Consider the following 22,239-nt stretch of genomic DNA (forward strand, 5'->3'; position numbering starts at 1 on the left):
GAAACCAAAAATCCGAGTCCCTGCCCAGAGGCAACTACATCAGGGCAAGAATCATAGAATCATAGAATCATAGAGTTGGAAGAGACCACAAGGGCCATCGGGTCCAACCCCCTGCCAAGCAGGAAACACCATCAGAGCACTCCTGACATATGGTTGTCAAGCCTCTGCTTAAAGACCTCCAAAGAAGGAGACTCCACCACACTCCTTGGAAAGGGATGCTGCCTTGGGCACCTCAGGTGCAAAAAACAAACTATCAGATAAACGAAGAGTGGCTGCTAGAGAGGAATAATAATAATAATAATAATAATAATAATAATAATAATAATTTATTATTTATACCCCGCCCATCTGGCTGGGTTTCCACAGCCACTCTGGGTGGCTTCCAACAAAGTATTAAAATACAGTGGTCTGTTAAACATTAAAAGCTTCCCTAAACAGGGCTGCCTTCAGATGTCTTCTAAAAGTCTGGTAGTTGTTCTTCTCTTTGACATCTGGCGGGAGGGCGTTCCATAGGGCAGGCGCCACCACCGAGAAGGCCCTCTGCCTGGTTCCCTGTAACTTGGCTTCTCGCAGTGAGGGAACAGCCAGAAGGACCTCAGTGCTGGACCTCAGTGTCCGGGCAGAACGATGGAGGTGGAGATGATCCTTCAGGTATACTGGGCCAAGGCCATTTAGGGCTTTCAAGGTCAGCACCAACACTTTGAATTGTGCTTGGAAATGTACTGTAGATCTTTCAAGACCGGTGTTATGTGGTCCCGGCAGCCGTCCCCAGTCACCAGTCTAGCTGCCGCATTCTGGATTAGTTGTAGTTTCCTGGGGGCCAGGTGATGGCAGCCCCGTGCCAAGCTGCCCGTAGGGGACGCCCCTGTCCTCCCTGCCTCTCCCTCCCTGCCTCTTATGGGGCTCCTACACGTGCATCCAGGGATCCTGCCAGCCCCACACGGAGCCCAGAAGCAACGACTCCTTCTTCTGTGCCTTACGGGGTGCATGAAGGACAGGCAGGTCAGGCCCAGGGGTGGGCAAGACAGAGAGAGGCAGCCACACGGCAGAGGAGGAGCAGGCCAGGCCCAAGCGGCTCTGCGGCAGCAGCGGGTCTTGAGGAGGGAAGCGGCAGATGGGGCTGCCTGGTAGCCAGCCCCACTTCTCCTGCTTCCCCCACTGCCACTTGCTTGCCAAGCCAGCCTGCTGCTCCGACACTGGGCAGGAAGCCGTGTCGAGGAGCCCTGAGCCTCGGATGAGGAGCGAGATGGAGGCGCAGTCTGGGGAGGGTCTTAATTGCTCTGGCTGTCGGGAACCACAGAACCAGTGCTATTCTTTTGGAAAAAGAGGCAGTGGAATTCACCACGAACTCCTCCCTTGTTCTCTTGGAATGGCAAGAGTGCCCACCTGAGAGGGGCCGGAATGGAGTTCTTGTGAGTTTTGGCTGGGGAAAAAAGCCCTGCACAGAAACACAGAATTCTAGAGTTTGAAGCGTCTTCCAGGGTCATCTAGTCCAACCCTTGCAATGCAGGAATCTCAGCTGATGCTCCCTGATGCTTCTCTTCAATGCAGCCTAGAATTGCATTAGGGGTTTTTTTGCTACTCAGTCAAAGCATGTCCACAAGGGACGCGGGTGGCGCTGTGGGTTAAACAACAGAGCCTAGGACTTGCTGATCAGAAGGTCGGCGGTTCGAATCCCCACAACGGGGTGAGCTCTCGTTGCTCGGTCCCTGCTCCTGCCAACCTAGCAGTTCGAAAGCACGTCAAAGTGCAATGTAGATAAATAGGTACCGCTCTGGCGGGAAGGTAAACGGCGTTTCCGTGCGCTGCTCTGGTTCGCCAGAAGCGGCTTAGTCCTGCTGGCCACATGACCCAGAAGCTGTATGCCGGCTCCCTTGGCCAATAAAGCGAGATGAGCGCCGCAACCCCAGAGTCAGCCATGACTGGACCTAATGGTCAGGGGTCCCTTGACCTTTTACAAAGCATGTGCAGAGCTCCATTATGCCTTTTGCTCTGGGCCGGGGACCAAGCACAGCCCCCGGCAGCAGAGATGACTGCCCAGCCCAGCTGAGGTGATATTGCCCCTGCCCTTGGGATGTCACTCTGCACATGGGCAGAGGCACAGCCCGCCAACAGCAGTGGGAGAGAGATGGATCCCAGAGAAGTAAGACAATGACTAGGTCTTTTTTCACTCAGCAGGGCAGGGAGCTGCAAGGCGGGTGGTGGCATAAAACACCCCCTCCCAGCCTGAGCACCTCTCCACCTCTCCACCGCCCAGCCCCTGCTCCAAAGTGCCTCCCTCCTGAGAGCAGCTTTCAAGCCTCTACAAGGTTGTTTGTTTTTTGTAGGACTCTTAATGGCTTAGAGGCACTAGGAAGTGAAGGCTCTGTTAAAGAGGAATGTTTTGATGCCCACCAGCACCCCACACACCTGGGGGGCAGTAGGGGCTGGTTAGCAGGGGCTTGCAACGCAGATAGTTTACATACTTGAAGCAAGGAGCTGAGAGAACAGGAGGAGGAGGAAACCGGATCCTGCTCAGATCCGGCCGCCGAACCCTCCTGAGCCACACAAGAGGGTTTCCCCTCCCCTGTCCTGACCCCTTTGGCCTCCAGTTCCCCACCGGACGAGCCTCTCTCTGCTTCAGAAGGGACGCCAACCCTGGGACCAGGCTCAGCGCTTGGGGTGGGGGCTCGGCCTGGACTGAGCCTCTTGCAGAACCTGCTTGCCTTGTTTCAAAGGCCCGTCTCAAGGAGTCCAGAGGCACAGGGAGAAAAAGAGAGAGAGAGGGAAGTCTTCCGTTGCAGAGTCACAGTCTGGAGGCCATTGCAAGGTTTCCAGGGCTGGGAAAGTTGCTCTCGTTCCTCCGCCACTCCCTTCACTCCCGACTCCACAGATGGAAGGTTCCTTTGGCAACCCAGGGGGCTACAACGGTTGCCCTGCCCCAGAGCTTCGCAGGTGGTGGCTGGCCTCTGCCATTCCCCCCTTTCCCTGCCGTGGCCCATGCCCCACACCATCCTCTGTGGTTCAGGAGGGGCTGGGGCTGCTGGCCAGGGCTCCTCAGGATGGCTGCAGGCAGGTGTGGGATGGGCTGTAATGAGAATGTGATTCCTACATTGCAGGGGATTGCCCTAGATGACCTTTGGGGGTCCCTTCCAACCCTACAATCTTATGAGATGTGGCCACAAGGCTGGCAGAATGCACAGGTCTGAGGAGGGTCCCTGGGGAGACGGGGTTTGGTTGGGTTGGCACAGCTCACCGCTAACGGGCAGAGTCCTTAAGATTACGACTCCATGGCACATTATAATAATATAATAATTTATTATTTATACCCTGCCCATCTGGCTGTGTTTCCCCAGCCACTCTGGACAGCTTCCAACAGAACACTAAAATACAAAATTTCAGGCTGCATAAAGCAAAGGCAAAGGGAAGATGCCCAAGGAGAGAGGCAGGTCACGCAAGAGGAGACTGCTGCTGGATGAGGCCCCTGGCCCACCTAATCCAGCATCCTGTTTGCACAGGGGCCAACCAGATGCCTGTTGTGGGAAACCCCTAAGCAGGATCCAAGCACAAGAGACCTCATGGCAAGTCACAATCTGAAATACAACATTAAAAACAGTTTTAACTTAATATAAAAAACAAGAGTGGGTCCATATTTGTATATTCTTCTTTTTCTTCTGGGCATCCAGCTGTCTTGAGAGGCAATGGAGTGCACCTCTGGGGGTGAAGGCAAACCACTACGTCAGCAGCACCAAAGTGACCTCCTTGGGGCACCAGCCTGGGCAGTGTGTCTGGGGGACCTGGGCTGCCCAGACAACAAGACCCCCCTCTTGGCCTGGCTGATGGGGTACAAAGGAAAGCAGAGCAAGACGTTGGGCACCAGCTTGGCTGCAGGAGTTGCTGAAAGGAGGCGTATGAGGCACCATCCATACGCCTTAGGGACTCCACTCTGGACTTGTGGAGGGTTTACTCCTGAGCCTGTTGTCTTTGTCTATGGAGTTTTCTTGACAGGGATACTGGAGTGGCTTGCTGGTTCCTGCTCCAGGTGGATCACGTTTGGTCAAAACTCTCCACTATGACCTGTCCATCTTGGGTGGCCCTGCACGGCATAGCTCATAGCTTCTCTGAGTTATTCAAGCCCCTTCGCCATGGAAAGGCAGTGATCCATGGACTGCAAGAAGATCCAACCTCTCCATTCTGAAGGAAATCAGCCCTGAGTGCTCACTGGAAGGAGAGATCCTGAAGCTGAGGCTCCAAGACTGTGGCCACCTCATGAGAAGAGAAGACTCCCTGGAAAAGACCCTGATGCTGGGAAAGATGGAGAGCACAAGGAGAAGGGGACGACAGAGGACGAGATGGTGGGACAGTGTTCTCAAAGCTACCAACATGAGGTTGGCAGTGGAAGACAGGAGGGCCTGGCGTGCTCTGGTCCAGGGGGTCACAAAGAGTCGGACACGGCTAAACAACTCAACAACAATTACTCCTGAGCCTTTTATTTTCCCAAAGATGTCCCTCAAGTAGAGTTTCAGGGTCCAAGACAGAGGGAGTGTGGATGTTTCTCAAGTGTCCAAGACCAGGGCAAAAGCTACTTCAGGAACCTACCTGCTCCAGGAAGAGGGAGCAAGGGAGGGAGGCGGTTCCTGCTCCAGCAGACTTCCCTGCCCTCCGGTGGTCTTTGCAGCAAAGGTGTCTTCCGGACGCCAGGCAAAGGGGTGGTGGGAGCCGAGGGGAGCGTCAAGGCAAAGCCAAGGGGAAGGAGAGAGGAAATCCCGAGTCCCCAGCTGGGCCCATGAGCTTTGCCTGTGATAGAGACAGAACTGGCGCGCCAACAGGGTGAGGGGCAAGAAGACTGGGCAGGGGGACTGGCAAGGGAGGGAGGGAGCAGGGTCTTGATTTTGCTAGCTGCTGTTTCCGACTGTGATGTGAGAGATTCGGAGATGCTTGCTGGCTTCCCACAGGCACCTGGGTGAGGACAGGATGCTGGCTGGACCCGATGGGCCACTGGCCTGATCCAGCAGAAGCCTCTTCTGATGCGGTTCACTCCTCCCATCAGTCCCAGCCAGCAAGTCTGTGTGCTGCTGACGCTGGCAGGAGTTGCAGCCCAAAGCCTTTGGAGGGCGCCCAGTTGGAGAACGAGGCTGGCTGAGAAACTGCCTGGCCCAACCCCGGCAGCAGCAAGCAGCCAAAGCCCCCCACGCCCCTTACTGGATGCTCCCAAGTCAGATGGCACAAGGCAGGAGAAGGCAATGAGGATGCCCTCCTCCCCAGGAGCGTAGCATGGGTTGCCGGTGCCTGGGGCCACGCACAAGGGGTGGACAGGGGGAAACAAAAGGAGGGAAACAAATGGGAAGACACATGCGCATTCAACTGCCTAATGGCACCTGCATCACCCAAGAGGTTGCAGCCACAGAGATAAGAAAAGAAGAGCCGTTAAGTTTTCTGGTTTGCATGGAGAAGCCATTATCCATGAAGCTCAGTGACGGAAGGGCGTAGCTGTATTGAGGCTGCACTGGGTGTTGAAATTTTGCACCCCTAACAATTTTGTGCCCCGGTGTCCCCCGTCCCCTGCTATGCCACTGCTTCCCCGCCCCCCGAGAAATGAGCCTGGTGCTGGAATGCGCTTCTTAGCTGGCCCAAGCTGGGCTTGTGTGGTTCTGCTGGACTTTGCTGACAAGGCTGGGAGTCTCGCAGCATTGTTCTTTTATTGTTCTCCTGTTCTCTGGCAGAGGCATTCCAGCAGGCGGCAGGAGAGGGGGAGAGAGGAGAGGGCAGTGCCTCTCCATCAGCTCTGAGGAAATTCTTGGCGACTCATCTCCCATTCTTTCCCTTCCAGCTGGTCACTGCAAGAATGCTGTAACTCAGAACTGGGGCCTGGAGTTTGCTCTCTTCCTCCTCTCTCTTCCTTTTGTGTCGTGCCTTTTAGCCTGTCAGCTTGAGAGTGGGGGCTTCTTGCTATTTCTACGCTATTTTCAACGGAACAGCATGATTTAAAAATGCTTTGAATCAAAGGAAGCTGTGGGTTGGGAACATCACTTTTCCTTTTTCATGGGACTGTGTGACCCTCAGCCTGAGCAGGGCAAACTTCAGTTTCTTGTTACAGAAAGGTAGCCGTGTTGGTCTGCCATAGTCAAACAAAAAAATTTTTTTCCTTCCAATAGCACCTTAAAAACCAACTAAGTTAGTTCTTGGTATGAGCTTTCGTGTGCATGCACACTTCTTCAGATACCTTCAGATACGTATCTGAAGAAGTGTGCATGCACACAAAAGCTCATACCAAGAACTAACTTAGTTGGTCTTTAAGGTGCTACTGGAAGGAAAAAAAATTTTTTGTTTCAGTTTCTTGGTTTTAGATGCGCCTTCAGTCACAGAATTGTAAGAACCGGAAGGGGCTGCCCATGGTCATCTAGTCCAACCCCCTGAAACGCAGGAATCACATCCAGAGAATCCTCGACAGATGGCCACCCAACCTCTGCTAAGAAACTTCCAATGGGCTGCCCATCCCACTGTTGAACAGCTCTTGCCATCCTGAAGTTCTTCCCGATGTTGATTCGGAATCTCCTTCCTCCCACTTTGAATCCCCTGGAGTCCTCAGCTGCCTGCCCCCTTCCCTTTTCGACGAACTGTGTAGCTCTTCTTCCTCCGCCCTCCTCCCCAGCACAAATTCCCCTCTTATTGCTGACTTTTGCCAGATGAATTCACAAACCATTGTTTCGTTGTATTTGTTTTTCCTTAGATTCAGTTGCCTGCCACTCTGGGAGTTGTTGTACCGAAGGTCAGTTTATAAAGAAAGGTCACTAATTTTCTTTTTTCGCAAAGGGCACCGGCTACAGCACAGCCTCGAGGACCATCGGAAACAACTCCAGACTTCTCAAGCGCAGAGCACAGTCGCAATGGGCACAAGGCCAATGAACCCCAGGGCAGGCAGAGCGTGGCTCTTGAGGAGCCATGGCAGAGGCTGGGGCTTCTTCTGAGGCTTTCGAGAGCAAGACGTCTTCGCTTTCCAAAGTGTTTCTGACCTCATGGCCCCAGGGGCAAGACCGGAAATGTGGTGGCAAAACATTAAAAACAACGAAGATGTATCTATACACACACACACAAATGCATGAGAAACAGCCAAAGGCCATCGTGTCCTCTTGAAATGTCCAAGACGTTTTCAGGGGAGTTTATCAAGTCTTCCCCCCCCCCAACATTGCTAAATGACAGTCAGAGTAAGAACTCTGCAGAATAAAATGCCTGGACTCTAGCTGGGCTTGTGGAATTGTGGTTTGAAAGACTTTGACTACTGGCAACAGAAAGAAGCACGGGAGTTAGAGAACCCAGTTTTTGACACTGAGCTTGACAGACTTTGATTTGGCATCTAGCCACATGAACTCTCATATTTTAAAACATGGCTTTTGTGCCGATCACACTTCTGCCTCCTATGTGCCCCTTGGTATGCCAAACTACTCATTCAGACCCCTCGGCCCCACTGTGCGGCCAGTATCACATGGGTCAAATGAGAAAAGGCTTGGCAACACTGCGGCTCCTGTCCACACGCTCTGCCACACTTGAAAGACTCCATTGCCTGGTCCCTTATGAAGAGAGTTTGCCCATGGGGAGAAGGCAAACTGCCTGAAGATTCACCCCACAACTTACTGGTTTGTCCAATCTACAAGGACTTAAGAGCAGCCTTGCTCAAAGAGTTAAATTCCCCAGCTGGGAGACTGAGTGGGTCTCTAACTTTTCATCAGGGGAGAGATTCCCCCAACACTTCTGGAAGAGTGGCTTGCTTTGCCTTCAGAGAGGGAATGTTAAGAAGGAAGGCTTGTGGGGTGAAAAGTTAATCTGACAGAATGCTTGGTTTTTATAATTATTTTAACTGCATAATGCATTTTATTCTGTTCTATGTATTTAGTTTTTCATAGCTTCGGCTACACAAATAAATTTGTTGTTGTTTAGTCATTTAGTCGTGTCCGACTCTTCGTGACCCCCTGGACCAGAGCACGCCAGGCCCTCCTGTCTTCCACTGCCTCCCGCAGTTTGGTCAAACTCATGCTGGTAGCTTTGAGAACACTGTCCCACCATCTCGTCCTCTATCGTCCCCTTCTCCTTGTGCCCTCCATCTTTCCCAACATCAGGGTCTTTTCCAGGGAGTCTTCTCTTCTCCTGAGGTGGCCAAAGTCTTGGAGCCTCAGTTTCAGGATCTGTCCTTCCAGTGAGCACCCAGGGCTGATTTCCTTCAGAATGGAGACGTTTGATCTTCTTGCAGTCCATGGGACTCTCAAGAGTCTCCTCCAGCACCATAATCCAAAAGCATCAATGATTTGGTGATCAGCCTTCTTTATGGTCCACCTCTCACTTCCATACATCACTACTGATAAAAACTATATGGACAAGGTGATGTCTCTGCTTTTTAAGATGCTGTCTGGGTTTGTCATAGTATAGAATTGTAGAATTGGGAGGGACCCCAAGGGTCATCTAGTCCAACCCCCTGTAATGCAGGCATCTTTTGCCCAGCATGGATTTCGAATCCATGACCCTGAGATTAAGAGTCTCATGCTCTGATTGAGCTACCCAGCTACCGGTGGATAGATGCCCTTTGTGGATAAATAACCTTGGTGGTCTATAGTCTATAGACCATTGCCCCCCCCCCCAGTGCAGTACTGCTCACTCTGACCAGTAGCAGTGGCTCTCCAGGGTTTCCAGGAGGAAATCTCATTGGGGATGGAACCAGGGACCTTCTGAATGCAAAGCCGATTCTCCACCACAGAGCTACAGTCCTTATCCACACACCCACGCGCAAGGATTCACCCTGGTCACTGCTCTCCTGCACACTGGAAGTGAACTGAAGCTGCACAAGAGCACCACCACCAGCAGAAGAGAGGCAGTGCAGTTCAGCGGTGGGAGTGTTGGACCAGAAGAAGAAGAAGAAGAGTTTGGATTTGATATCCCGCCTTTCACTCCCTTTAAGGAGTCTCAAAGCGGCTCACATTCTCCTTTCCCTTCCTCCCCCACAACAAACACTCTGTGAGGTGAGTGGGGCTGAGAGACTTCAAAGAAGTGTGACTGGCCCAAGGTCACCCAGCAGCTGCATGTGGAGGAGCGGAGACGCGAACCCGGTTCCCCAGATTACGAGACTATCGCTCTTAACCACTACACCACACTGGCTACACCAGGACTGGGGAAAGGCAGGTTCCAGTCCCGGCTCAGCCATGAAGCTCACTGGGTGGCCTTGAGCCGGCCCGCCTGTCTCTCAACATAATCTCCCTTGAAGGTTGTTGCAAGGAGAAAAGAGGGAGAGGGGGGAGACGCAGGCACACCACCCCGAGGTCCCTGAGAAAACGCCTGATCTGCCCTTGTGCAGCTCCGGTTCACAGATCCACGCCTGGCCTTGCATTCGCAGCCAAAATCAAAAGAGACTGCTGGATCCGGCCAATGGCCCATCTATGAAATAGTTTTTATTTAATTTTACAAGTGTGGAATTATAACATTACCAAATACATATCCATATTTAGAGATTTCTCCAAATCCCTAGACTTCCCACCTTCCCCTCCATCCATGGGTCCTAATGTCAACTTTTTCAACTGCATACTATTTCATCATCCAAGTCTCTCCATTTAATGTTTAATAGGTTATTGTATTTTAGTGTTCTGTTGGAAGCCGCCCAGTGTGGCTGGGGAAACCCAGCCAGATGGGCAGGGTATTAATAATAATAATAATAATAATAATAATAATAATAATAATAATAATAATTTCTACATCGCAAGTGTTATTGCAATCCTGCGAATGCTTTCATGTTTCTGGCCAATGGCCCATGTAGTCTGGCCTCACAGTGGCCAGCCAATGCCCCATGGGAAACCAGCAAGCGAGATCCCAGCCCAAGAACCATCTCCCCTCCTGGCGATTCCAGCAACCAGCTTGCAGAAGCCTTGCTGCCTCCAGACATAGTTAGTAGACATCCATAGCCCTCTCCTCCTCCATCAGTGGCTCTCATCTGCCTTGAAAGCCATCATTGGTGGCCGCCACTGCCTCCTGCAGGAAAGAGTTCCATAGTTTAACCAATGCCCCCCTCCCTGGCTTCCTCTCCCACGGGGGCCATCTCTGCCACCCGCCCCAGACAGCGGCAGCTCCCAGAGGATCCTTGTCCCCCTGCCTGATTGGGAGATCTTTCTTGGGGACCATGGCAGTGACCTCCGTGCAGCTCTTTTTATCGAGCCCCTTCCTCCCCCCTTCCATTAAAAAGCAGCCTTTTAACTGTGGACACATTTCAGCCTCACCAGATCCGCTAATTATTGACAGTTGGTGAAGAGGAGATGTCACTTGCTCCTCCTGTTAAACTGCATCTAATTAGTAATTGCTGGTTCACTGTCATCCTCTCTCCCTGCCGCTGCGGCTGCTGCCACTGCTGCAATCCCACCCCCACTGCCGCAAATTATTAGCTCATTAACCTTTTGCTTTTCCAATGGCGCCCTGCCAGCAAGATGGCGGCTCCAACAGATTGGGGAAGAGGGAGCTATTCCCCCCTCCCTCCCCCCTCCTGGCCTGGAGATCCAGAAGGAAGCCTGTGCAGGGAACAGAATTTCAGCTGGGAGCAAACCCCCATCCGCAGAGACAGCTTGTCTCCCATCCAAACCAGGGGGAGGGGGAGGAGGAGGAGGAGAGAGGCTCTCAGCCTTTCCAGAGCCTCACGCCATCCCTCAAGGCCTCCCTCTTCAGGCCAGAGCCTGACACGAGCCTGGCAGTCAAGGTGCCCCACGCACGTCTGGGTGAGAGGGCTCTTTCAGCTGGGGCTAGGGACTCCAGAATGGGCAGCCTCCAAGCCTTGGCCCCCAAAGGCAGGGTTCCTAGCTGTACGTGAAAATCCTTTCGCAGCCGCCAGCTAGGATGGCTTGCAAATATGACTGGGGAGCTGCATGGAGGGCAAGGCGATGTGTGGCTACAGGCCACAATGACCACTAGCCAGGAAGGCTCTGCCTCCACGGATGGAGACAGCAACGTTTCTGAATCTCAGTTGCTGGAAAGTGCAGGAGGGGAGAGCCCTGCTCAGGTCCTGATTGCTGGTTTCCCCTTGGGGCACCTGCTTAGCCACACCTGGTACCCGCACCTGCCAGGTGGTTCTTCTGAACAACTTCTCTCCCGTCTGCCCCACCGGCACACACTCTGGGCTCACCGTCTCAACTCCCCCTTTCCATTTTTTTTTGAATTATTATCATCATCATCACCATTTATGTTTGATTAAATCTGCATTCTGCCCATCCGCCCAAAGGTCCCCAGGGTGACCTAAAGCAAGAGACGAGAGCTATTCAACACAAGAACCCTAAAACCAACCATGTAAATCAAATACAGCATATTGTTGTTCCGGTAGGGTCACAGACACACCAAGCCTTGACTTTGAAGGAGCCATCACCAAAAAGACCTTCAAGTCTGCCTGCAGCCTCCTAGGTGGCCTCGCCAACCAGCATGGACCCCTTTCATGGAACATTCTTCTCTCAAGATGGTCCTCACTGCTGCAGCAGCACTGAAGCCAGTGCAACTGGGCCCCCCAGGCAGGACAGTGGAGGGGGGCTGCCATGGACCACCAGGTAGGCAAAGTGACCAGAAATGACCCCATTCACTACCAGAGAAGCAACCCAGGAAGGAGAGAGCAGCCCTGACCCCCTCCTGCAGAGATCTTGGTGGGGATGGGGGAAGAGTTGGGGTTGGAGGACACATGCCCTGTGGGGAGCAAGATGGGGCCCGATTCCTTCCCCACTGCCTTTCTGGATACTTTCTTCTTTCCAGCACGCCCAACACCCAGCCTCAGCTTGTGCCTGCTGTGCATTGGGGGCTGGGTCCCCCGGTGGTGAGGGAGGCCTGTGCCACACTTCAGGGACAGGCAAGGAGACACCCTCTGCCGCCGTGTTTTCCTGCAAGGCTCCCTCCCTCAGCCTCTCCCACATTCAGTCTGCACCTCACAAACAGAGGAGATCCTCACCATTCCCACATCACTCACTGGGTCTTCCGAGTGTTTCGCGCACGTCCTTTCGGTAACCCTCTAAAACCCAATGGTCAACTCACATGATGCTCCTGGTTAAAAGAGGGCAGGGGGTCTCCCCAAATAATGGCATTGAGGAGAAGCATGTCTCAAAGCTGTTGCTGGGGAGGCAGGCACCCCTTCTGTGCCACCTCCCTCTGCTTGTTTTGATCACCTATAAGCAAAGTTTGAGTCTGCGGTGGGACCCACAAGGCACCCACATCACATAGGTGCAGGGAGGCAGTGGAACCGTGGCAGGAGAGGAAGAGAGAGCGAGAGTTGCTGCCACACCTTAGGCACCTAACCTTCTCAGGCCCGTGGGCACATTTGGGTTTTGGGGTGGGACCCATTGGTGACCCTTGCTCTGGTCATTTCTCTCCCCCTTGCCCCAGATCACCCCTACGCACAGAGGGAGAGATACAGAAGGAGAGAAAGTGCATGCGCACACACACACACCCCAAGTTGAATTTTCCAAAAGATCAGGGAAAATGTCAGATCCCAACAGTATTAATCTGAACTTTGAAAAGCACAAAGAGCGGAAAGGGGAAGAGGCAAAGGAGTGTCCTCCTTCAGCGCTTTGTGTTTGTCAAGGGAGGAAAAAGGTTGCTGCCCTCGGCAACTTATGGCCAAGGGGGCAGGGAGCGGGGCACTCAAAGAGGTTTCCTGGGTGCCGGGGAAAACCTCAAGGGCCACGGCTGTCGTGCTGTCAACCCCTGCAACAGACCCTTGGCAGAGGGCAATGGATCCAGGACACAAAATAATCAGAAAGCACAAGGTCCCCCCGAGCACATGCAGAGTGCCTCCACAGAGCACAGGTCCTTCCACCCCAGCCTGCTCCCTTCCGCCCATCCGTCCGTCGCGAGGAGGGAGGCGGTTGTGACACTGACCTCAGACATCTGCGGGAAGAGGCTGATGGCCAGGGGCAGCGCCAGGCCGAAGGCAGCAAGGCACACGAGGCTCTGCACGGGGAGGGCCATCCGGGGCCGCGACCGCAGGAGAGTCGTTCTGCAAGAAGGAGGGGTGTTGTCGTGAGACCAGCAAGCGCAGCAGGGAGATCCCTTCTCGCCCCCCTCAACCACCGCCCCCTCCGACTCAGCAACACCTGCCTGCAAAGTGGGATCGACGCAGCTGCACAGAATCTCAGGTATACATTGCAAGGGCTTGTTGGTGCGAAGAGAGGCATGGACTGAACATGAGGGTGCCAGGAGAGCCTTGCAGCTGCAGGTGGATGGGGCCAAAGGTGGGGTGCGGAGGGCATCTCGTCCAACACCCTGTTCTCAAGGCCACACCTGACCCCCAGCCAAGTGGGGCTCAGAGGCATCTACCTCCTCCAGCAGTGGAAGGAGAGGGTTGCGCTCGTGGCTGGAGGCCTCTGTCAGGCTTTCTTTCTACTGTGTGTCTCCCGGGACTCTGCGCACCTTGCTCCCCGCAATTCCTCCTCCCCAGCTCCCTGGGCCACTGAAGGGCATGTCAGCTGGCCCCACGGCCATGCGGAGCTGGAGTCAGATGCAGGTCAGCAAGAAAGAAAGCAGATCTCCGCTGTCAGTGAAGTTAACTCTTGATTCAAGAAACCGAACAGGCAACTCGGCCTAGTGGTCTCAGCACGCTCCCCAGCAGTTACCAGGACTGAAGGTCCCTGCCTTCCACTCTCTATAAGGCTCCTCCTCTCCTGGATGTTTCCCAAGCAGTCTCAAACTGTGCCTGCGCACCTCTGGCCTCTGTTCTGCTCTTCTCATTACCCTGTGAGTTCCTGGAGACCAGAGGAGATGGGAGCTGTCGGAGAGGGAGACCCCTTGGATTCTACAGCAGTCTCTGGACCCTGCTCCTCTGCTTCAGCCTCGGCGTCTGAACCGCTCCCTGTCACGGGCTCTTCCTTCTCACTAAACCCTGTTGCCCCTTCAGCATCCGGCGCCTCCTCCCTGTCTTCTCCCCCCGACCTCTCCTCTGTTTCCCACCCACAGTCCCCTGGCTCTGAGCAGTCTTCCTCCGGGAGTTCCCATGGAGGTTCCCCGGCTGGTGTGCCTTCCACCACTCCTCTTTGCCCAGCCAGTCTGTGACAGCAGGCAGAGCGTGGCACCTGCTGAAGAGATCCCTGTGACAGCGTCTCTGCTTTGCAGCCCAACCTGCCATCTCCTGGGGGCTAGCTAAACCCAACTTGCACCCACAGTTTGCCTGTGCTTTGAAAAGAGAATCGAAAATGTACAGCCTGTTACTTGAATGGGACACCAAGGATGAAGAAGTAAAGGAGGTAATGGTGAGATGGGCAATGGACTTCAGACATAATATAGAGTTTGACAAATGGAAGGCATTATGGAACAAAGGTATGAGATTCTCGGCATGCACAACACTCAGGGAAAATATGTATAAAATGATGTACAGGTGGTACGTAACGCCCGTAAAATTGGAAAAAATATATAAAACTGGTGATAAATTATGTTGGAAGTGTAAGATCAAGGAGGGCGATTTTTATCATATGTGGTGGTTGTGTGAGCCTATCAAAAAATTCTGGGAATCTATTTACAATGAACTAAAAAAAATCTTTAAATATACCTTTATAAAAAAACCCGAAGCCTTTTTGCTGGGGATAATTGGAGAAGAAATCAAAAAGGAAGATCAAACACTCTTTCAGTACGCGACAGTGGCTGCTAGAACTCTAATAGCACAGAATTGGAAGACATCAAAAATCCCAACTATAAACGAGTGGCAATCCAAACTATTTGACTATTTAGAATTGGCAAAAATAACACAGAAAATAAGAAATCAAAAAGACATAAAGTTTAACAAAGAATGGAATAAATTTATGACATATATGGAAACAGAGGTAAAAAATCTAAAAATCACAGTAGGTGTGACGTAACACTTGTGATGTAAAGAGTTTTTTAAGGAAAAGAAACTGCAGATAAAAAATCATATAATATATTCTGAAACCGAGATGAAGGGAAGTCAATTAGTGTTGTGTGTTATTTAGTAAATGTAACCTAATTTGTTGGTATTTTATGTTAGGAGATGTTTTTTCTTTTGTTTTCTTTATTATTATTTCTCTTTTTTTATGTATTTCTTTTTTGTGGGTATGTGTTATGTATGTTTTTTTTCGTTTGTTTTAATGTTTGATGTAGCAAAACGAATTAAAATCAATAAAAAAAAGAAAAGAAAAGAGAATCAATGTGGCTGTGTGAATGGCACCAAGCGGACTGGAGTTAACCCCTCTGTTCCTGTTGCACATCTAGAATTTGCCCATCTCCTTGCCCTCCCTGTTCATTAAGTTAGCTAATTTATAGACCACTTCTTCTCCAGGGAGCTCAAAATTACGTACATAGTTCTCCTCCCCATTTAACCCCCACAACAACCTTGAACCTGACAAAGCCCCAGCTGTTGGTCTTGCCGGTGCCCTTGCCATGGATGACCTTGGCCTTCATAGTTTTGTGAGGGTTATATGAGGAGGAGGCTGGTCAGGCTGAGAGGCAGCGACTGGTCCAAGGTTGTGCTTCGTGGCTGAGGGAGAGTTTGAACCCTGGTCTCTTCCAGGTCCTAGTCTGACACTCTAGCCACTAGGTCACACAGGCTCTCAGATAGTGTCCCCCTGAGCAACGTCAAGCATTCCCAAGCAGCACCAGCTCCCCAAGCAGCACCACAGCAGCTGCGCATCTGGGCCTCCACAATGCGCCAGAGCTGGTGCTTAAAGAACCTAAGAGTTAGCAGGATCAGGCCAGCAGCCCCTCTAGGCCAGCATCCTCTTCCCACAGTGGCTGTGGGAAATCTGCAGCCAGGATTTGAACACAAGAGCCCTCTCCCCGCCAGCGGTTTCCAGCAACTGATAATCAGAAGCATGGCTGCCTCCGACTGTGGAAGCAGAGCATGGCCCCTGTGGCTAGTAGCCATCGATGGCCCTCTCCTCCATGAATTTGTCTAATCCTCTTCTGAAGCCACCACTGCTTCCTGCGGCAGGGAGTTCCATAGTTCATGTGCTGTGCAAAGCAGGACTTCCTTGGGCTCAAAGCCTGAAGAAGCACTTTCCATGCGCTCAAGGCATGCTCTGGTGCTGAGAAACTGGCCCGTGCCACCTCGCTGGGAGCCATGGCAGCGCCCGCTCCTCGCTCAGCCCCCCCTGCTCCCCCTCCAGAGGCTGCACCCTTCTAATTACGGCCCTGCTGGGCTCCTCATAATCACCGCCAGGGAACGAAACCAATTTAGAGTGTTCGCTGGCTGCGGCTCCCAGGTGCGACTTCCGCCATGGGTGTTTTTAAACTCAGACCAGTTCAAATTACAATGGCTATAGCCTCCTAATTAAGAGGAGTTGTGGCCTGATTTAAAGAAAAAGCCTTAATTAACACATGAAGTGCAATGTCTTAATTGGGAACTCAGATCCTACCATTTGTAAAGTTCAGCCTAAATGACTCACAATTAACCGCCAGGGCCGCCCGCTCCCGGCCTGCAGATCTCGGCTCTCCCGACAGCAGCAAGCCCCAAATGGCCGCCCCAGAGGGGAAGCGGGGCAAGGCTGCGTCCTTCGGGGGAACAGCCTCCCCACACTTGTTGCCTCTGGGATGCGGCCGCTGCCTTGTTAGCAGAGGCACCCCCAGTGAATTTGATGCTTTAAGAGTTAGGAAAAGTCCGGCAGCATGGATGCAGAGCACAGATCTGGGGGCCATGATTTCTCTGGTGGAAATGCAGGAGAAGTTGCAGAATTGCAAAGGCAGCAACATTCAGGATGGCAAATGGACCAGGTCAGCCTCCTTTGAGACACTGCCTAGATCTGGTAGCAGAGGAGGAGGAGGAGGAGGAGACCCCAGTGTGGCCACCTTGCCCCCAAGGTTTGCCCCACATCTCTGTTCCCCCCCCCTTTTTTTTGAGCCTGTGGCATATCTGACACTTTGAAAAAGTGTTGTGGGCACTGCCACAAATATGGCTGCCATGGGGAAGCGGCAAGCCACAACTTGACACGAAGTCAAATCCAGTTAAAAAACAACAACAGCTGGTCCTCTTGAATGTGCATGGTTTTTATATGGGATCCTCAAAGACTACCACTAAAGTAAAGTTTTCATTTTTCATTGGGTCAGTAAAATAACAGATTCTGAGTTTGGCACACACATAGCTCACCTGATGGCACAACCACATGGATCCAGCACAGATCCTTAAAGATTCCCTGATTGTGACAATGGATTCCCCTGAAAACTGTAATCAAATCACAGTCCACCTCTGTGTTCAGAGGCACACTGTGATTTGTTGTTTTGTTGGCATGTCATTTAAAAACCACAAAGATCCACGAGGATCTTTGGAGCAGTGACAGTGCTGGCAGACCTGTGACTTTGACCGTGCATAAAACAGGCACCAGTGTGGAGCTTCTACTCAGTGATGGTTCCTGGGTGGGGGGATCATGCAGATTCAAGAGGGCGTATTCGCGGGGGAGAGGGATGCTCTGCTCTGCCTGCACAGCCAAGAGGCAACAATGCTTCCCAATACCTGGAAAAGGATCCTGCCTCTGGCTTTTCCCATAGGGACACCTGGTTGGCCCCTGTGAGAAGAGGATGCTGGACTGGATGGGCCACTGGCCTGATCCAGAAGGCTATCCTTATATTCTTAGTTTTCATAAACTCCATCAATGGGTAGAACAAAGAGATGCAATGTCTGGTTGTAAGAACAAAGCAGCAGTGTAAATAATGCTCTCCTTTTTTTTTGTAAATTCACATGGTTATGGTCATATGTCCACCATTGTTTGCGAAATATATGATGTGGGAAACTGGATTTAAATCTCCCTTTTTCCTTGGCTGATTTTAACTGCCTCGGATTAACTCAACCCACCCATCCAGAAACCCTTTGCTGGTGCCTGCGCTGTGCTGGGCACCTGTTTTCTTGCAAGTGCTCCCAGCGACTAGTGATTCCCCCTCTGACCCTCAGCACTGCTGCCTCGAAGGCTTGCTCCTGCCAGGCTTTGGCCCTTGCTGCAGGTCCTGGCAAGACCTAAGACTGCTGTTGGTGGCAAGCGAGTCTAAAATCGGAAGGCCTCCTAGTCTCTGTTTCCTCTACGATGACACACATACAAAAAGTTATGCAGACAGTACACCTGCTCCGCAGACAGAGCGCGTTGCAGATCTTGCAAATACACCTTCATTCAACTTTCAGCACGTCGCCAATTGTGGTTCGCATTTTGCATAATGTGGCAGCTGGCTGCCGGCGTTTTCAGGGGGCTCTGCAAAGTCTTCCATATGGAAGTTGCTCTCGGAACTCCAAAGGAGTTAGCGGGTTTCGTGCTCCAGAATGGCGCTTGCCTCCGAGAAGGTGTGAGATGCTAAACTAAATATGACAGGAGCTAACCGAAGGCTCCCAAACTGACAGATTCGGGGCGGGGCGGGAAAGTGTCATGTTTATATTAAACAGAGTTGCCACCGATGCCTTGATTCCGAGGCGGGGGGGGGGGGAGCTGGCAAAGGGGCAGGGAGGCCAAGAGGGCACAGGGCACCAGGTGGACCTTCGCCACAGACCGCTGGCTGGAGAGCCGGCAAAGACCTGTGTGGACAGAAGCAGCTGCTGCAGGGCTGGAATCACAGAATTATTGAGGTGGAAGAGACCCAAGGAGCCATGTAGCTAAAACCAACTGCAGTGCAGGAATCACAGGCTGCCAGCAAGGAGCACAGGAAGTTATCCAGAACACAGAAATGGCACAGGGACCCTGTGGCATCAGGAAGACGTTGGGGTACACACACATACCCCAAACCGCACAGGACTCCTTGGGATTAAATTCCTGGGAGGGGGGCAAGAGAGCTTTTGAGCCCACATTCCCTTCTGGACAACCGTGGGGAGGGGGCCATGCCAGTGGTGGGCGAGACGAGAGGCAAAAGTGGGAGGAGCAATGAATTAGGCTTCACCTGCAAAGAATCAGGTAAGCCTCTGTCCTCCATCCTGAGGCCCAAGCAGTGTCCAGGGACACATTCCAGCCAGGCAGAAACACTTGGGGGGTGGCATGGGGAAGGATGAGGCCAGGGGAGAGTGCTGAGGGCCAGACAGAGGGGATGGCAGTCTGGTTTTGGCCTGAGGTTCCCCACCAGAAACTCCTCTTGAGATGGAGGACTGCAGCTAGTAAAGAAGCATAGACTTCGTCAAGATGGAAATGCTTCATCTTATTCTTCATTTACTTGCAGTGGAACAGATTCCCTTGGAAGCAGATGGGCTCTCCTTCCTTGGAGGTTTTTAAATGGTGGTTGGGTGGCCAAGTATTCTTCAGCTGTGACCCCCGCCTTGCTGGGGGTTGGACTGGATGACCCTTGGGGTCCCTCTCAACTCTCCTCTTCTTTGATCTTGGAACCATCCCCAGGGAGATCCATGAGACTGATTTCCCTGTTATATCCTGGACCTGGACTCCCCACACGTGAAGTGGTGGCTTCCTCAAATAGGAGCCTCCTGATTTCTACGCAAGCGTCAACGGACGGGGCTTGCGGGGAAGGTTGTGGCCTTGCAGCTTGAGCATCACCAGGCTGGGCTCGAAATAGACGTTGCCTGGCTGGGCTGGGAGCTTCCCTGGAGTATCCGAGCCGCAGGAGAGAAGCCCGCCAGTGGGAACAACATGCAGCAGCCTGGAGAACAAGGAACAGCGTCTCCGGGAGCTGAAATGCGCAGCGGGAGGGAAAGAGGAGGAGGGACGCCAAGAAGCCTGGGAGAGACAGAGGAGGCCATGGGCACCTCCAGATGGAGAGAGGTAAAGGGAGGGGGCCTGGAAGGAGGGAGGGGCTGCTGGGTCCAAGCAGAGACCACCCCCACCTTCACCACTGCAAGGATCAGGATCTTTGCTGATCTTAAATCCAGGAAGATCACAGCAACCCCCAACAGCTGAGAAATGGGAGCTGCTCCAGTTGCTGGAAACCCCAGGAGGCGAGAGTTGCTCTTGCGCTCCAGTCCTGCTTGCAGGTTTCCCACTGGGGCAACTGGTCAGCCACTGGGAGAACAGGATCCTGGACTAGACGGGCCACTGGCCTGGTCCAGCAGACCCACTTGCAGCAGCTGTGCCTCACAGCAGATTCTCCAAAGTTGATTGTAAGAGTCTGGTTGATTTTCCTTGCATTTTCTTAGGAATGTTTTCCATTATTTATATAACCCACTTTGGAGTTGTTGTTTTTTGCAGGGGGTGGGGATTAGGCGTAAATTTTGTTAAATAACCAATAAAGCGAAACGTGCTTCTTTTTCAGGGCAAATCCTAGGACGCCGGGTCTCAGCCCCTGGGCGCGTGAAGAGAGCCTCTGGGCATTGTCAAGAGCGCACTTCTCTCTCACTCCAGTTTAACCACATCTGGCACGTGGGGCGGGGGGGGCACTTCCAGCTCAATCCATTAGGTGTGGTTTCTGCACTGGCTGACTCCTTCCCTCAGAAGTCGTCTCCTGGCTCTCTGCCCATTTCAGATTTCAATCAGTCAGCTAATTAAGGAGGTTTAATTAATACTTGCTTCAAAATGATGGAACTATTTGTAATGATAATTTACTTTCAAAACGCGTCACCTTCCATGCTGCCTGTCAAGGAATAGCGCAAGGGGATCTTGGGCCTTCCGTGGCTGGCTGGCACAGGCTTGCCGGAGCAAGATGTGGTTGGGCAAAGGAGGGTCCAGAAAGACCCCACTCCAGGCAGAAAGACCCTGCAGAAAGCTCCTGTTGCTCTTAACAGAAGGGCAGGGGCTGGTGGGAGATGGAGTCCCCAGTTTCTGGAGGGCAGCAGGCTGGGAAAGGCCGCTGCAGGACCTAAAAGCTGCTGTGGTTCTGGGTTCACCCCCCTTCCCAGCCATTCCCTCCTTGGGAGGCCCTGATCCAAGCGCTCGCTCAGCCTCAACAGCAGGCGGCAGGGAGCTTTGATGTCCCTCGGAAGGTGGCAGAGTCTCCATCCTTGGAGGTTCTCAAGAGGTTGGGTGGCCGTCTGTTGGGGCTGTCAAACTGTGATTCCTGCACTGCACGGGGGGTTGGACTAGATGATCCTGAGGGGTCCCTTCCACTTCTACAATTCAATGATCAAAATACTAAAAAGCAAGAACGAAATGGGCTGCTCTGTGGCAGTCTCTGGAAAGGGCTCTGTGGGGCAGCAGCTGCCACCATCCCAGGGAAAGTTAGGAAAGTGGCAATTCCTGTATTGCAGAGGGTTGGACTAGATGTCCCTTGGGGGTCCCTTCACATGGTTCTAGAGTGCCCTTTGCTCTTAGGGGCAATGCCACCACTCCTCTGATCCCGGCCATGTAGGGGAGGGCAGTTCCTTCCCTCCTTCCTTTCTGAGCATCGCCCCTCGCCCTACCCCAGACACCCGCCACTTACTTTTCCAGTAGAGACATGACGATGGGAGGTAGAACCAGTATAGGCATCGGCAGGACCACTCTGGTCAGGGCCGTCTCTAGCAGTGCCTGGGGGGGGGAGGAGAAAGGGGACCAGAAGAAAGAGAAACAGTCACTTCGAGCGCAGACTGAAGTAGAATAATAATAATAATAAAATAATAAAATATTATTTATATCCCGCCCTCTCCAGCCAAAGCCGGGCTCAAAGCGGCTAACAACAGTAAAATAATACAGCATAATAATACAGAAACTCATCACACACAATTCTGTATGCAATTCTACGGAACTTCCCAAAGACAAAACAGAAGAACAAGACATTTATATTCCACCCAGCGTCTGTTTCTTTAAATACAATCTTTACATCATACATACAATACTAAAATCATGTTTTTTGGTTTTGGGCAAGGGACACGCTGCCCTGGCGTGTGCTAACGGGGCAGTTTGACTTCACCCCAGGAGGCGAACTCCATTGTCTCTCGAGATAGACAGATGTCAACAACAATATTACACGGCACCTGTAACAGAGCCAGTTCTGCCTACCCAACAAGACGCCACCAGTGTGGGCACTTGAGCATCGAACATGCTCAGGCTGCAACCCAAACTCCGTAGAGCCTTCGCCCCAAAGCTTCTCAAGCTGCTACCCTTTGTGGGGGCTTGGCGTGTGTTTCATTGCTCCAGGGGCCAGGGCTGCCAATGGCCACCCTCAGCTCTGGTGGCAGTTCAGTCCTGGTCTCACGCTACAGAAACAGAAGGCTGGGTGAGTGAGGGGGACAGAGCATCCTATCCCGCTTCCACCTGGGTCCACAGCAGGATTCCCCTCCCGCCCCCTCCTCGCCAAAGTTCAAGAAAGGCAGGGCTGAGCAAAAGTGAAACCCACCATGGTGCCTGGAGAGCAGATGGCTTCAGGCAGCACCAGCGAGTGAGCAGTAAACTCAGCATCACACGCAGCAAAGCCCAGCGCTCATAAAAATAA

The 22,239-nt window shown here is 52.5% G+C and overlaps 1 protein-coding gene and 1 long non-coding RNA gene across 3 annotated transcripts in view; one reads left to right on the forward strand and one right to left on the reverse strand.

Moving 5' to 3' along the window:
• The window catches only part of LOC128420616 (uncharacterized), a 393,346-nt gene extending 387,057 nt beyond the window's left edge, over positions 1-6,289 (forward strand). Inside the window, exon 3 of the long non-coding RNA XR_008332071.1 lies at positions 6,209-6,289. This is a non-coding gene — a long non-coding RNA (uncharacterized LOC128420616). The remainder of the gene's footprint in view (positions 1-6,208) is intronic.
• SFXN5 (sideroflexin 5) overlaps positions 1-22,239 on the reverse strand; it is an 89,872-nt gene that overhangs the window by 8,778 nt on the left and 58,855 nt on the right. For both annotated transcript variants that reach the window (XM_053402268.1, XM_053402267.1), the window contains 2 exons: positions 21,250-21,335; positions 12,856-12,973 (listed from right to left, as the gene is read on the reverse strand). In XM_053402268.1, coding sequence (XP_053258243.1) covers positions 12,856-12,973; positions 21,250-21,335 — 204 coding nt within the window. The remainder of the gene's footprint in view (positions 1-12,855; positions 12,974-21,249; positions 21,336-22,239) is intronic.

The sequence above is a fragment of the Podarcis raffonei genome, chromosome 9 (assembly GCF_027172205.1).
Source record: "Podarcis raffonei isolate rPodRaf1 chromosome 9, rPodRaf1.pri, whole genome shotgun sequence".
In the NCBI taxonomy this organism is placed as follows: domain Eukaryota; kingdom Metazoa; phylum Chordata; class Lepidosauria; order Squamata; family Lacertidae; genus Podarcis; species Podarcis raffonei.